Source organism: Physella acuta, unplaced genomic scaffold (genome assembly GCF_028476545.2).
Source record: "Physella acuta isolate Inbredline_101_S28 unplaced genomic scaffold, ASM2847654v3 ptg000569l, whole genome shotgun sequence".
Taxonomy (NCBI): domain Eukaryota; kingdom Metazoa; phylum Mollusca; class Gastropoda; family Physidae; genus Physella; species Physella acuta.
The window spans coordinates 361,542-376,776 of NW_026732088.1; the positions used below are offsets into that span (position 1 = coordinate 361,542).

Below are 15,235 nucleotides of genomic sequence, written 5' to 3' on the forward strand. Positions count from 1 at the left end.
AGCCAACTCAATAATGGGTGTCATTTTAATACCCCAACCATGTAATGAATGGTTGCTGATTATTTTGTAATTGGATTAAGTACCCAGTAGCTTCACAAGGACGGACAGGAGGGTGGGGGAGGTGGTGGTGGTGGTGGTGGTGAGACACCTGCCATAGTGGGAGGGGGGTATGGACCACACCAGGTGATACCTGCAATGATGGGAGAGTCACCTGCCATTATGGGGGAAGGGGGTAAATAGGACCACACCAGGTGATACCTGCAATGATGGGGGAGACACCTGCCATAGTGGGAGGGGGGAGGATGAGACCTTCCAAGATGGGGGTTATACAAAACTTTTCCAAAGTTTAAGTACATACAATAGTGATATTATATTTATATATGTATAAATAAGCATAAATATATATATCTTGTCAAGACCTAGTGAAGCCACTGTGCTAACCCATAACATATGATACTTAATCTGATTTTTTAATAATAGAATTTTGCTTAAACCTATTTGCCATATGTAAGGAATCATCTGAATTGTTGTCAAGTTTTATGTTCAATGCAAGAATATCGAGTTTGAATCAGCAGAAAGTCTAATTCTCAGCATATAAAAATATTTTTTGTTACATATTTTGTACAATAGTATTTTTTTTAGAAAAGAATCTGAATTACAACAGTTAAGTGCCCTTGGTCCTAAAGCTAGGAGGGTGGGTGAGGAGAATTATCACGGAGCTTACTGTAAGCTCTCCAACACGATGGCTGCCAGTTAAAGAAATATCAAAGAGCTCAGCACAGCTGATGGATGGCTATGACCTTCTGGTCATGTGACCTAGGTGACCATGACCTTCTGATCATGTGACCTTGGGGACCCTGGCCTTCTGATCATGTGACTGACCATGACCTGCTGATCATGTGACCTAGGTGACCCTGGCCTCTTGCTCGCTGTTCATTTTTTGAATCATGTTCAGCCAAAGGTGATCCATGGTTTTGGCTGGCCTGTAAAAAAAAGTTGATTGGTGTCAATCAGTGATCATTAAAATGTCTACTGTCTAAGACACTTTCTACATCACAGTCCATCATCCACATCATCTACTCATGACTGAAACTTTGATATTCTAGTGCTATTCTAAAACAACTAAAAGCTAAATATTTAGCATAGTAGTGACTACGTCTATAACAATCTAATTAGATTTTGTCAGCAAAAATAATAACAAAATGTACAACTCAATACACAGCAACCCACAAAGACTAGCACTAAAACAACCTAAGCAACCTACTTGTTGTAAACCTCTGTGAATTTATGGGCTGGTTCTTCTTGGCTCATGTCCAATTCTGTGCTTTCTTTCAATGTGTCCACATCAAACTTGACCAGCACTGGTCATTGAAATATTTTAAAGTAAGTAATTAGTTATACAATCATTTTTATAACTAGACTTGTTGAAATATTTTTCAAGTAAGTAATTGAATATACAATCATTTTTATAACTAGACTTGTTGAAATATTTTAAAGTAAGTAATTAGTTATACAATCATTTTTATAACTAGACTTGTTGAAATATTTTTCAAGTAAGTAATTGAATATACAATCATTTTTATAACTAGACTTGTTGAAATATTTTTCAAGTAAGTAATTGAATATACAATCATTTTTATAACTAGACTTGTTGAAATATTTTAAAGTAAGTAATTGATTATACAATCATTTTTATAACTAGACTTGTTGAAATATTTCAAAGTAAGTAATTAGTTATACAATCATTTTTATAACTAGACTTGTTGAAATATTTTTCAAGTAAGTAATTGAATATACAATCATTTTTATAACTAGACTTGTTGAAATATTTCAAAGTAAGTAATTGAATATACAATCATTTTTATAACTAGACTTGTTGAAATATTTTTCAAGTAAGTAATTGAATATACAATCATTTTTATAACTAGACTTGTTGAAATATTTTAAAGTAAGTAATTGATTATACAATCATTTTTATAACTAGACTTGTTTACTATTGTATCTCTTTCTTTTAAAATGTTTTAATTCCTGCTTATTTTAGTAGTATTGCCAAGAATTTAAAATTTTTAAATTCCTGCTATATTTTAAAATCATTTTAGTAGCATTGTCAAGAATTTTAAATGTTTTAATTCCTGATTATTTTAGTAGCATTGTCAAGAATTTAAAAATGTTAAATTCCTGCTATATTTTAAAATTAGTAAGTAGCATTGTCAACAATTTTAAATGTTTTAATTTCTGCTTTATCTTAACAATCAATTTAGTAGCATTGTGAAGAATTTTAAACGTTCTAATTACTGCTAAATTTTAAGATCAATTTAGTAGCATTGTCAAGAATTGTAAATGTTTTAATTACTGATACTTAACAGCAAATTAGCAGCTTGTTGTTTAAACCATGGAAGGAAATACTCACAGGAGTTAATTGGGCCAATTTGACGAGCTTTGTTAACGAGAAGAGTGGGTGTGAGATACTGAGGTATACGTGGAAAGATAATGTTTGGGTCATCGTATGTGTAGATGCCCAGACTCTGCTGTAGTAAATGGAAGTATGGGTTGGCTAAGGCGGCCTGCAGATCATCGTTCCATGGAATTATGGGAATGGGTTTGTTTTGGACTGGGGATTAGAACAGAAGAAACATAAATTATTTTATCCTTGAGTTAAAAAACAAAATTAAATCATAAATCCATCAAATCAATGGTAACAAAATTGAATATAAAAGTTTTAAATTCGGTAAAAACTTGTAAACTTGACAGTTTTAAGATTTGAAACAATGTAAACATCTACTTACGAGCATAAAACTTTGCGACTGGCTCCTCAACATGAACTCTGTAAGAAGGTTCTTTGATAGCTGGAAAAATTGTTGAAGAAACAACTATCATTAAAACAGTAACATTTTTTTTTTAATACAGGGTATCCAAAAAAAAAAGTAAAAACAATAGTCCTAAGGGCAAATAATGGCAAATAGTTCATCTGAACAGGCTTTTGCCAGTATAATGCACAGCCATTTTTCCTTTTTGTCCTCCTTTTTTTCTTCTTCATTTATAAATTGTAATGTTGGACGTTATTTCCTGCAACACAACTGAGTATTACATGTCAACATGTAATGCACCAAATGGCCCATTGACTCAGATTTCAGCCTGCTTATCTTTCTGGATTTACAAGAACAATCAGCAAAGGTGGCAGTTGTTTGGTCTTGGAGTTTTTGTCCCAGCCAAAGCCTCATCTGTCATGTGGACAGAACTAAAGAGTTTTTGGAGTAATTGTATGCTCCCTTTCTGACCTTGGCCTTCAGATCATGTGACCTAGGTGACACTGACCTTGGCCTTCAAATCATGTGACCTATGTGACCTTAACCTTCTGGTCATGTGACCTCTGTGACTCCAACATTCTGATCATGTGACCTTGGTGACCCCAACCTCCTGATCATGTGACCTAGGTGACCCCAACCTCCTGATCATGTGACCTTGGTGACCCCGACTGCCTGATCATGTGACTTGGTTGAGCCTGTCACACCATCACTATCTCAACAAGAGTTGTTGAAGTAGAGGAGAGAAAGCAATGTACCTAGTTTAACATAGGCAGCCTCTAGCAACTGCCTCTGTAGCCAGACAATGTGAGATTCAAAGCCCTGTTCTTGTAGCCTGTCCAGTAGGAAGGGGATCAGGTTGTCTTCAGACAGGGAGGATAACTCTTGGAGAATGTTTTCTTCTATGTTGGATGCACCTTGGTTCTAGGGGAGAGAATACACACTTTTGTGAACACAACTAAACAAACAGGAATACATTAAGTAAAATACAACAAAGTATTGTTTTTCCTGCAAATATTTTGTTAGCTACTGAAGCCAAATTTTGTATGGCAAATGTATGACATGTCCATTCATTCAGAATACATTAAAAACCACATAATGATATTGATAACTATGGAACATTAAAAACCAGAAAATGATGCTGATAATTCTATGAAAGATTAAAAAACAGAAAATGATGTTGATAATTCTATGAAACAGATAAATGAATCTTGTACAACTTACTTTTGAGCCAGTATAGGAATTTGATGAATCTTCTATAAAACCATTGTCACTGAGATATTTTGAGACCTTTAAAAATATAAAATAAAAATTCTATTAAAACCGTTTCAAATGTCTAGCTGTGGCTGTAACAAATGATACTTAAAAAATATGTTTTTTTAAAAAAAATGAAATCATTCAAGTAATACAGATGTTTATATGTTGCTTTAAAACCTGGCAGTTAAGATGGACACTATTCAGGGGCAGGTAATACCCATTTACAGATCAAGTCACAATCTATTAATCAGGTATAAAGCAAACATATTTTGTCTAGACTCAAAACTTTTTAGATAAATTAAATACTGACTTTATATTATTATTTTTTTAAACTAATAATCAACATTAAAAAGCAGAAAAGAAAACAACAATTAAAATCTAAGTATATATGAGGACAAACTTTTATGTTAACTAAAATATAGATATACATTATACATATATTCATTGCAAAGATTTCTATGCTATAAAGAAAATTAATATATATAATTTGTAATTTAGAGCATTTAAAAGTTTGTTTTCATACAGGTTTTTATAATTGTCTGATTTCTTTTCAATTCCATGTTTTAATGTTGCAATGAAGTTACAAACTGAAAAACTTATATAAATAAAACAATGCATGAGCTAGTGACCTGGTCTTTGGTTTTGGTATAGCCATGGTCAGCAAGTTTCTTGGTGACGATCTCAATGATGTGGTTGTCTCCCTCTAGCTCAGACATCCAGGTGAAGATGAGAATTTGTTCGTCGTCCGTGAAGTCTTCGGCCGAGCAGCTGCTGCTCACATTCATGGAGCTGTGAAAAGTTGTCATACAGACAAATGTAACTCTCCACACAAGAGATCTTTAGCTTTTAACTTTAATATAAATACAAATGTAACTCTCCACTATCAACATGTTCTTACCTCTCTACATCCCCACTATTGATGCAGCTTCCACTGCCACTAGTGTTGCCACTGCCACTGCCTAGTGGCTGACTTTTCTGGGCTTGAGGGGAATCAAACAAGTTTTGAGCGCACAAATTTGGATCTTTCTCAGCATCGGACATGAAAACTTCCAGCACAAATTCTATCAAGTCTTTGAATTCCTCCTGCAGGCAAGGTAAAAGATAGTTTAAAAATAAAATTGGAATAAATTTTTAAAAGAAATGTTTTTATTTTTTATTTTTAAAATAAAATAAATTAATAAAATTCAAGAAACCAAAAACTTGAACCAACAAAATTCAAGAAACCAAAAACTTGAATCAAGAAAATTCAAGAAACAAACTGGAATCAACAAAATTCCAAAAACAAAAAACTTGAATCAAGAAAATTCAAGAAACAAAAAACTTGAATCAACAAAATTAAAGAAACAAAAGAAAAAGAACTAACATGTTCTCTAACAGCGTTATCCACCCAGATTTCTGAGAAAGACTTGAGGATCGGCAGCTGCATCAATGTGTCCTGACGTCTGCAGTCTCCCGCCACATGATACATCATGGTCAGCACGGCCACATTCAACGTGTCCTTGTTCAACTCCTGATGTTCCAGCAGTGTTCCGTACTTGGCCATCACATTTTTGGTGGCAAATCTGAGAGGATATACAGAAAGGTACACTTTATAGCACTGGCCAACTTCATCAAGGCTGCCAGATATATTTAACAGCGTACATATGTGCCAAATAAGCCAATTGTAATGAAAAAAAATCTGTTTATTGTAAAATAATAATGTTCATCTATAAAAACTTTGTAAATTGAAGTAAAAGTACCCCTATAAAACCCTGTGAGAACCACAATGTTCCCTATAAACCCTGTGACAGCCACTGTAAACTTACTGTTTGACATGACTGAGCATGCTGAAGCCACAATGTTCCCCTATAAAACCCTGTGAGAGCCACTCCTCTATCATCAACATGAGGACATGGTTGGTCTGGATCAGGTCCCTGAGGTACACGGCGTTCTGCTGTTTGGGAATGTGTTGCCGTATCAAGAGGATGAAGAGATTGTGCAGGTCAGTCATGTGACTCAGGCACTCTGGGGAAAAATTTAGGTCAGTATTAGTGATTCATTTAGGTCAGTGTTAGTAATTCACGTCATGATTAACAGAGAGAGTAGCACTTAATAAAATGACAGTTCCATTAAGTTTCTTAACTAATGCACATATGAAGCAAAACAAAAATACTAGATATTTTTGTATACAGTAACACAAATATTTTCTCCTAAATGCTTTATAGAAAATATGAAATAATAAAAAAAATATTACATAAAATTAGCTAATCTAAATTTATATAAGTTACTATCATAAAAAAAACAACACCAGGATTAAAATATATTTGAGAATAAGATATGTATATATTTTTTTACTGTCAAATTGATTTCTCCCTGGTGATACAAAGCTAAACTGGACGTCTCAAGGAAAAAGGAAGCAAGAAAGGCCAAGGAAGACTTGGAGGTGCACAGCGGCAGAGGCAGGACTGTCATGGGGGACTGCCAAGAAAATTGCCGGTGACCAACAGAAGTGGAGGGAGCTTTCTGTGGTGGCCCCGTGTGTCTAGGGCACCAAAATATGATGGTGACGATACAAAGCTAATCTGGTGATGTTTATGTCAACTTACTCTGGAGGTCTTTCAGGTATTCCATCTTACTGTTGGCAAGCAGAGTCCGAAACATCTGGTTCAGTGTACACACCACCAAATGCATTCTGAAAGTACAGAAAAGCACCAGGTTACACTAGTTGTATGATACAAGTTCTCTGGTCATCTGCTGCCAATGCCTACTTGATCAGATACAAGAACAAAATGTGACAGTATAAATATTAATAAAATATGATTCTTAAAGAAATTATTTGATTGATTTTCTTTAAAAAAAAAATGAAAATTTACTTTAAAGGTGTGGAAGATGAAATGGAAAACAAATGCAACAAATTCTCATATCAGAAGCAAACACAGCTTGCTAGTAACATACAAACATACAAAACACAAGGCATAGCTACGGTCAGTGTCCAGCAAGGAACAGCCAATGTGAAATTATTTCAACACTTAAACACACCTGCTTTAAGACGAGTCAACACACCTGGTCTAACACCTGGTCTAAACACCTGGTCTAAACACCTGGTCAACACACCTGGTCAACACACCTGGTCTAAATGTTGCCTGTGGCAGTGACACCAGACGAGATGGAAAATGAAATGGAACCTACCTGCTGTAGCGCACATAGGACAGGCAACAAGAGGAACCCAGGGTCCCAACAATTCCAGTTTTTAAGAAAGTCTCAACCCATTTAGAACGCATGATATTATTTTAATTTTCCTCCGTCCTTACCAAAGTGGCAGAACCCTACACCAACCTTGCCCATGTGCAAAAAACGATGGCTGAAATTATTCAGTTCCTTCATCAAATTTTAGGTTAGAAAAATGAATTAGTCGGACAAAAAATTTCATGTTGAAAGTTGTTAGTCAACTAAACATAGAAGTGACACTTTGTATTCAAATAACCATGAAACAGTTTAAAAACAGTTTTGTGTTCTCAACTTATCTTTTAACAGAATTGAATTTTTTTTTATAGAAATTTGCTTTAAACCCTTAAGATCAAAATTTGACCAAATAATTTTTAGTATGTAATTTTTAAAATCTTTTATTACACAAACATAAAGTCCTGTAAAAATTCAAGCAATGATAAATATAAATAGATACACTGATAGCATAATGGCCCATTCCAATTTTTGTTTTCATTACTTTAAATAGATGTTTGAATCAGTTTTAAAAATGGAATAATCCATCCAAAAATCCATCCAATAAGAAATGGAGAAATCCATCCAAATATGTGATGGGTTGTGGTGGATAAGAACAATTTCAATACAGACATACTGATATGTATAAACAAATACATACATACTTACATACAAGTCTAATGTTTTAACTCCGTATGCTTTTGCAAATTTTCAAATTTAGCAGCTTAAAAATATATCAAGAAAATTTTATATGAATGCAATCATAAAAAGAGGACATACAAAACAAAGAGAGAATCTAAGTATCTGTAACCTAGTCTAATATTAATGTGGCCAAATTTATTTAACTATAAAAAATAAAATTATTATTGAAACAACAGACAGGAGGTTTCTTAAAAGTTAAGTTTAACATTTGACCCCACTTTGATCCATCAAGCTCAATCATTACCTGCAGTTTTTTTTTTAGTAAACTGTTGCAAAATTGTATTGAAAATTTTATACTGCTAGTCTCTAGTGTGGACTACATCAAACCACATGGTCTTGTAATGTGCACAGCTGCAAGCTCTCTTTATCTCATGTACAATTCCAGGCTAAGTTTGTGTAAGAAGTGGCTTCAGGTTTATTTTTGTTGTAACAAAATCAAACAAACCTACAGAACATTATAGAGTGCACCATCTACTTTTTTAGTTATCCTGCAGCAACTTACACAGTCAGTCACAATCTGTTTAGCCCCTAGGCAACCAACAGATGCATTTATATCACAATGTTGTCATTAATCGATTGCTGCTTTTAGATAGTTATTTCCAGTTTATGTAAAGAATTTAGAAACCTTAAAAAAAGTATGTTTTTTTTATAATTTAAAACACGGTGTAATAGTTATTTCCAGTTTATGTAAAGAATTTAGAAACCTTAAAAAAAGTATGTTTTTTTTATAATTTAAAACACGGTGTAACTAAAATATCAGAATGACAGTTTTCAAGTATTTAAAGAGATAGAAATTAAAAGAGTAAATTTTTCATTAAAAAATCCAAGATTGCTAAAATAAAAATTGTCACTCTTTGAGTGAGAGTGTTTGTTCCTTTCAACCATGACCCATGTTATATTTGGATTACGGTTACTATAAAAAGTTTCATGAGACAATTTTGAGGCTAGAAGTGCTGGAATGGGCTCATTTAGTTGGTGATTTATTAATAGCTCAGTTTTAACAGTAGGCTGATTAACATTGATTGATCTGCTTTGGGCAAGGGGAGTTGGGTCGTAACAGTCAACTTTTTAAAAAATTTCAACATAATTACTTGAGTACGTTACTGAATTATAATTACTTGAGTACGTTACTGAATTTCAATTAATTAAAAATGTAAATATCAACTTATTGATTCCTGGTTATAAAAAACAGAATAATACTAAACAATTACTAAGCCTTAATACACTTTTTAAAATAGTATTTGAAGCGTTCATTTATTTTAGAAACTAGAAAAATAAAAATATTCATTATAAATTTATATTTATTAAAAAGCTCTCAATTTCTACATTAAATGTCTGTGCAAAGTTTGAGCATCAATTCTATAATCTTCCCAACAAGTGACATTTCTACTACGTTTATAACAGCAAAATGGCTGTACGCCTACTATTACTAAGTAAATTATTTTCTTGTAAGTATAATATAATTCTAGTTAAATTTTAAGGCATATTTTCTGAAAATCTATAATTTTATTGATAATTGAAATGGTCTAACGTAAAGCTTTATCAAAATATTTCAGAATTTAGAATTCTAAAAAACATTTTATGATATGGTGTCTTCTAGTTGTGCCTATATTTTTACAAACAATTTTAAAGTTTGAAATAATTTCAATTTAAAATAAATATATTGCATCAGGTAGATGGCTGAGCAAAAAAAAAATATTTTCAAAACTGAAGGAATTAAAATACTTTCTACAAATAAACTCAAACGATTTCAGATAGATCTAGATCTAAATTAAAAAAACTAAAATTTTGTAAAAGCAAGCAATAAAAGTGCTAACATGAGATGCTAGGCATGGGCTAATGCTACAAAAACTTGAAGTACCACAAGGTGTTTAAAAAATTTCTGAATAATCTCAATCCATAAACTATCTTTCTTAACATCAAGCAAACACAAAGTACACATCAGGATAAAAAATGCAAATGAGTTCTAAGTCAGAGCATGAGCAATCAAAAAGTAAAAATGATACCTTAAAAGTAATTAAAATTTATTTTAACATAAAATACTTTTAAATTAAGATATCTAATTTTTTTTAACAAAAAATCTGTTTCACAAGCATACAATCACAAAGTGTTTCCTTCAAGCCAAACATGATAAACAACATGCAAGGATTTCAAAAGCAGACGCCAAATAAAGATCAAACAGCTGGAGTGTAAACCTCTTCTACAGAAATCAACCAATCAATCATGTAGAACAACCAATCAATCATGTAGAACAACCAATCAATCATGTAGAACAACCAATCAATCTTGTAGAACAACCAATCAATCTTGTAGAACAACCAATCAATCATGTAGAACAACCAATCAATCATGTAGAACAACCAATCAATCATGTAGAACAACCAATCAATCATGTAGAAGATGTGCAAGACTACATCCATCATCTCCCAACTGTTTGATCTTTATTCAGAGTTGTGATACTTGTATGGATTTTATCACATGATAAGTTCAAGACGTCTATTTTTAAAACTGAATTGACCAGAGTATTTGTGATTTGAAGCTTTGAAATAAGATTCCTTGTTTTAGTTCAGGAGGAGGGTGGAAGTGAGGCAGCCTTTAGGACAGAGACCAGGAGATATTGGTCAACAAAAAACCTTACCTGTGTTTTTCTACAGCGCAGTCCTGTTTCTTCTGGTGCTTGACATCCAGAGCCTCGCAGCATTTGACCGCCTCGTAGACCAGGAACCCAAACAGGTCCAGGTTCAAAACTTCTCTGAGGAGAAATATCAGGATGGGATCAGTTTTTGATGATTCCAAGCAACAATGTGATCAGTAGTAAAACTCAAGTTTTGAAAAAGACAACACTTTAAATTAAATTGTTAAAAATTATAATGTAATCTGAGGTAAAACTAATTTAAAATGAACAAATAATCTGATTAAAATAAAATCTGAAATAAAACTAATATAAAGTGAAGAAATAATGTGAAATAACACTAATTTAAAGTGAAGAAATAATCTGAAATAAAACTAAAGTGAAGAAATAATGTGAAATAAAACTCACTTAAAATGATTAAAGTCCAATTCTTGTTGATGAGCAAAACTGAGAAAAAACCCAACTGTCCACATTAAAAAGGAATGGTCAAGAATGCTGTCATATTTGGTAAGAAGTGCTTTCTGTAAAAAAAAAAAAAGACTTTTTCAAGCTACATCATTTTTTATGTTCATAACATGCCCTTGATCAGCCTTTGTTTCATTAAGTTGATATAAATAAAAACATTGTTGGAATGTGGATATTGAATGTCACCAGTAGGTGTCAAGTCATTGCCAGAATTTCTCTAATGTGCAACACAATTCAAGTTCCCATTTGGAACTAGTAAATAGGATCTACAGCCAGCGATACTTTCTCTCACTTGAGTCAGGTACCTATTAGAGATGGGTGGATTCTGGTTAGGTACACATCAGAGCTGAGCAGACTTACAGACATTGGAGAAACTCAAGCCTGATAACTCAAGACTAAGAAAAATGATAACAAAAAAACAAACAAAAAAAAAAACAACTCACCATAATATTCTCCACCAGATCAACAAAACCAGAATACATGATCTCTGTGGCAAACTTCTTCAGGTAAGATCTGGAATAAAAGGTGAAATATTTCATGCTTTGTTTTTTTGTAATCGAATTCCAGTAGTAGTGACAAACTTTAACACTTAGCCTTAACTACTGGACTAATTAAATGTAACATTAAATTGGATTGTAAGATTATATTTTCAAAAAGATAATAGAATTTTCTTTATATTTACACAATAATATCTGTATCCATTAAACATGAGGACTGATTTATAGATGAAAGAACTTCTTTTTCATCAGTATAGTTGGAGTAAAGATCTCTAGACTTTGAGTCCTCTTTTTTGTTTTTATCACAGGATCCACTGTGGTTGCTTCCCCTGGGGATTGGTGAGGAGCCTTTGGAGCCTGAGGCTGGGGAGAGAACAAAAAGTTGACAGGAATTTTCTGTGGTGGTGAGGGGGGGGGGGGGGGAACAAAAAGTTGACAGGAATTTTCTGTGGTGGTGAGGCGGGGGGGGGGGGGGGGGAGGAGGAGAGAAGATGAGAGAACAAAAAGTTGACAGGACTTTTCTGTTTTTCTGTGGTGGTGAGGCGGGGGGGGGGGGGGGGGGGGGGGGGGGGGGGGAACAAAAAGTTGACAGAACTTTTCTGTGTTGGTGAGGCGGGGGGGGGGGGGGGGGGGGGGGGGGAGAGAGAAACAAAAAGTTGACAGGACTTTTCTGTGCACGCCCTTTGTACATTTTGTCTGAATGTCAAGCTTTAAGTATCTGTTAATGATAGTTAAAATTTTTTTACTCCATTTCAAAATTAAAAACATTAAAATATGTATCGAATAATTGGGATTAAAAAAAAATATCCATCTCACCCCTAATTTTAGGCATCAGCTCTTCACCCCCTCACACTGCCCCCCACCCCCACATATCCATCCTATCACACACTGCCCCCCCCCCCCCCCCCCCCCCCCCACATTTCAGCAGCCACCCCTTATAAGTTCTATGACCCACCTTTTGGGGCAGACTCCGCTACATCCATGTCCTCCCCCCCCCCCCCCCCCCCCCCCCCCCCACATTTCAGCAGCCACCCCTTATAAGTCCTATGCCCCACCTTTTGGTGCAGACTCCGCTACATCCATGTCCTCCCCCACCCCACTCTCCTCCGTCCTCTGCGTGTAGTTCGTTAACTTTATCTCCAGGTGTCCGTCTGGCGTGGATTTGAACTCCAGCATAAAGTCGTCATCCTCTGAGGACTGCGAGCCAGTCTCCGAGGGAGACCTTATCTGAAGCTTGCTCTTGAAGTTTGTGCTGAGGTTCTTGTCAGTGTTGGCGCTGGTGTAGCCGGCAGAATTTTCTGGGCTGAGGATTTCAACGATCTCCTGATTCTCATCTGACGAGGCGTTGGATGTGTTGTCATCAATATCAGGCTCTAAAAGGCTGGCGGACTGAAATTTAAAATAGGTTCTGTGAGTTAATGGGACGGAGTGGTCTAGCGGTAGAGAGCTGGACTGCTAACTCGTAAGTCTCGAGTTCGAATCCGGGTTCAAGTCAGTAGGACCGTCCATGAGTCCACCCAACACTGATGGGTACCTAACTCACGATAGGAAAAGTAAAGGTGTCTGGGCATAGTGCTGACCACACTATCTCTTCATACGCCGAGGTCACAGAAACAAGTGAACTCTACTTAACTTGCCCCATAGACCGTCAGGTTTGAAAGGGAAACTTTGTGAGTTAGGGAATTCTTTTCTCCTGTTGTATTATTAGTTTCAGTGCCATTGGCTGCAAGACCGAAAGTATTAAGTTCAGATCTTGAGGCTGTGAATATAAGACATCCCTGAGTCCACCCAGCTCTGATGGGTACCTGACTTGCATTGGGTTAAAGAAAAGGCAGCTGGGCATAATGGTGACCACACCCTCTCTTCATATGCCGATGTCAAGATGTCAAGAAACACATCAGAGGAATTTTACTTTACTTTATTAGTTTCATTACAAAAGTCGATATCTTACCACAGGGATTGTGAGGTTATTGATCTATAGGCACATTTGAAAATATGTGTATGTAAGGTAAAGAAAAAGGGACAAATGGAAATGGTATAGTATATTGATAATTTAATCCTGTTTATGGGGCCTATCTACTTAAATTAATATCAAATTACAAATGAAAAATGTATGAAAAATTCATAACTAATTTAAATTTAAAAGAAAAATTAATGAGTTTTTAAACAGTAAAAAACTAGATCTATTAATTAGGTTGACACATAAAAGAAATTTGAGAGAAAGATTCATTAGACTGAGTATATTTTTAGCAACTTATTTTAAACATTGATAAACTTATATTTAATTTTTAATTTTTTTTAAATATCGGGTTTAGATTTCAGATCTTAAAATTATTGTATATGAATACTGATTTAAACCAAAGGTTACTAAAATAAAATGTTAATAAATATAAATAAAACAATAATTTCAACAGGACGCATTTTCTTTTTTTTTCACATTGAAGAGTTAGGTTAAATAAAAAGCGGGTTGTTTCCCCTGATGCCCTTTCATTTTTCTAGCCAACGTTCCCTTACAGAGAAGCCTGTTCTAATGATAGGCTAGCTAATGATAGGCCACAAGTCACATGCTCACAATGTAAGGGGATTTGTTAGACCACCCGTGCCACATAATCAATACTTCGCCTTTTTTTAACTTGGGGGAAAATCAAGGGAAACTATTTAGAGTTAAAATATTTTCTTGAAGTTTGAATGTATGGTTTATAATTTAAAAAAAATCACTCATACAAATTTGATTAAATGTAATAATCATAAACGTCAATTAAATATTGCACTGATTCAGTTTTAAGAACTTAATTTAAAAAGTGTCCCAATTAAGGAAAGCAGGGAGTTAAACTAGTATACTACTAGTACTGTAGGTCAGTTTCCACGGGCCTATGTCCGATTCTAAAGGTAGAGAGCGGGGTTGATGGGGAACGGAGAAACAAATTTGTATGCGTTTTGTTTGATAAGAGACCTTTTTTAAAGGACAATAACCTGGTCTACAACATTTCGGAGCGTTTGGATACAAACTAGCGACAATTTTCATAACGATTGTACATGCCATCAGAATATTCTATAAATAGCGATGACACGTTGCTAGTTGTGTAACAAAACACGTGCGGGAGTGTGATGTTGTAAGTGTCTCTAGAATATTAAACAGCCATAAATTATGCGGACATGCGCAGTGCCGCGGCCAGTAGAATTTTGAGTTTTTTTGTGAGGGCGCGTAGCCTTAAACTTGGCGACAGCGGATGGGGAAGACTGCTTGCGTCCGGCTAGCTAGGTCTAGAGGCGGGAAATAAATTAAGTGCCCTGAAATCAATACAACAAGCCTGTAACTTCAAATAGGTCAAATGAGGTGGGGTGGCACGCGGTTTTCATTGCAGTGCGTACGTTCTAAAGTTCTTACTGTAAGTGCTGAGTTCTAATGACGATGGGGTGTGTGTCGGGTGGGGGATGGGGGAAAGGGGGGGGGGGTCAGCTCTAGTTTCTAATGGCGCTATACAATAAGTCGCGACAATGTTCAATTTTAAACGTAATCTTTTGGCCTTTCCCGTACATTTTGCAGTAATTTCGTAATACAGGAGTCCAGTGTTTCTTCCAGACTTTTTTCTCTGGGGGGGGGGGGGGGTACTTCAAATTCACAGGGGACGACGACTAAGACTAAAGTCATTTCCGGGGGGGTGGGGGGAAGGGGTTCG

At 35.0% G+C, this 15,235-nt stretch overlaps 1 protein-coding gene across 1 annotated transcript; it reads right to left on the bottom strand.

Annotated features, from left to right (window-relative positions):
- Positions 1-245: 245 nt before the first annotated feature.
- On the bottom strand, positions 246-12,938 carry LOC131946731 (protein timeless). The gene is made up of 16 exons (XM_059307662.1): positions 12,611-12,938; positions 11,741-11,918; positions 11,502-11,571; positions 11,002-11,114; positions 10,600-10,713; positions 6,647-6,732; positions 5,867-6,065; positions 5,425-5,623; positions 4,960-5,144; positions 4,691-4,850; positions 4,029-4,094; positions 3,563-3,728; positions 2,787-2,846; positions 2,411-2,611; positions 1,265-1,361; positions 246-983 (listed from the first exon to the last, which is right to left on the bottom strand). Exons 1-16 carry the CDS (start codon positions 12,729-12,731, stop codon positions 905-907), a joined length of 2,094 nt encoding a protein of 697 aa, XP_059163645.1. The 5' UTR covers positions 12,732-12,938; the 3' UTR covers positions 246-904.
- Between the last annotated feature and the right edge of the window lie 2,297 nt (positions 12,939-15,235).

What these genes read in the sequence shown, in the direction of transcription:
- LOC131946731 (XM_059307662.1), bottom strand. Translation starts at nt 12,731, where the DNA reads ATGCTGGAGTTCAAATCCACGCCAGACGGACACCTGGAGATAAAGTTA. An exon ending in ATACCAAAACCAAAGACCAG is followed by an intron (nt 4,095 to 4,690) that starts GTCACTAGCTCA and finishes ATATTTTTAAAG; the next exon opens with GTCTCAAAATATCTCAGTGA. An exon ending in GGCTGCCTATGTTAAACTAG is followed by an intron (nt 2,847 to 3,562) that starts GTACATTGCTTT and finishes CAATTTTTCCAG; the next exon opens with CTATCAAAGAACCTTCTTAC.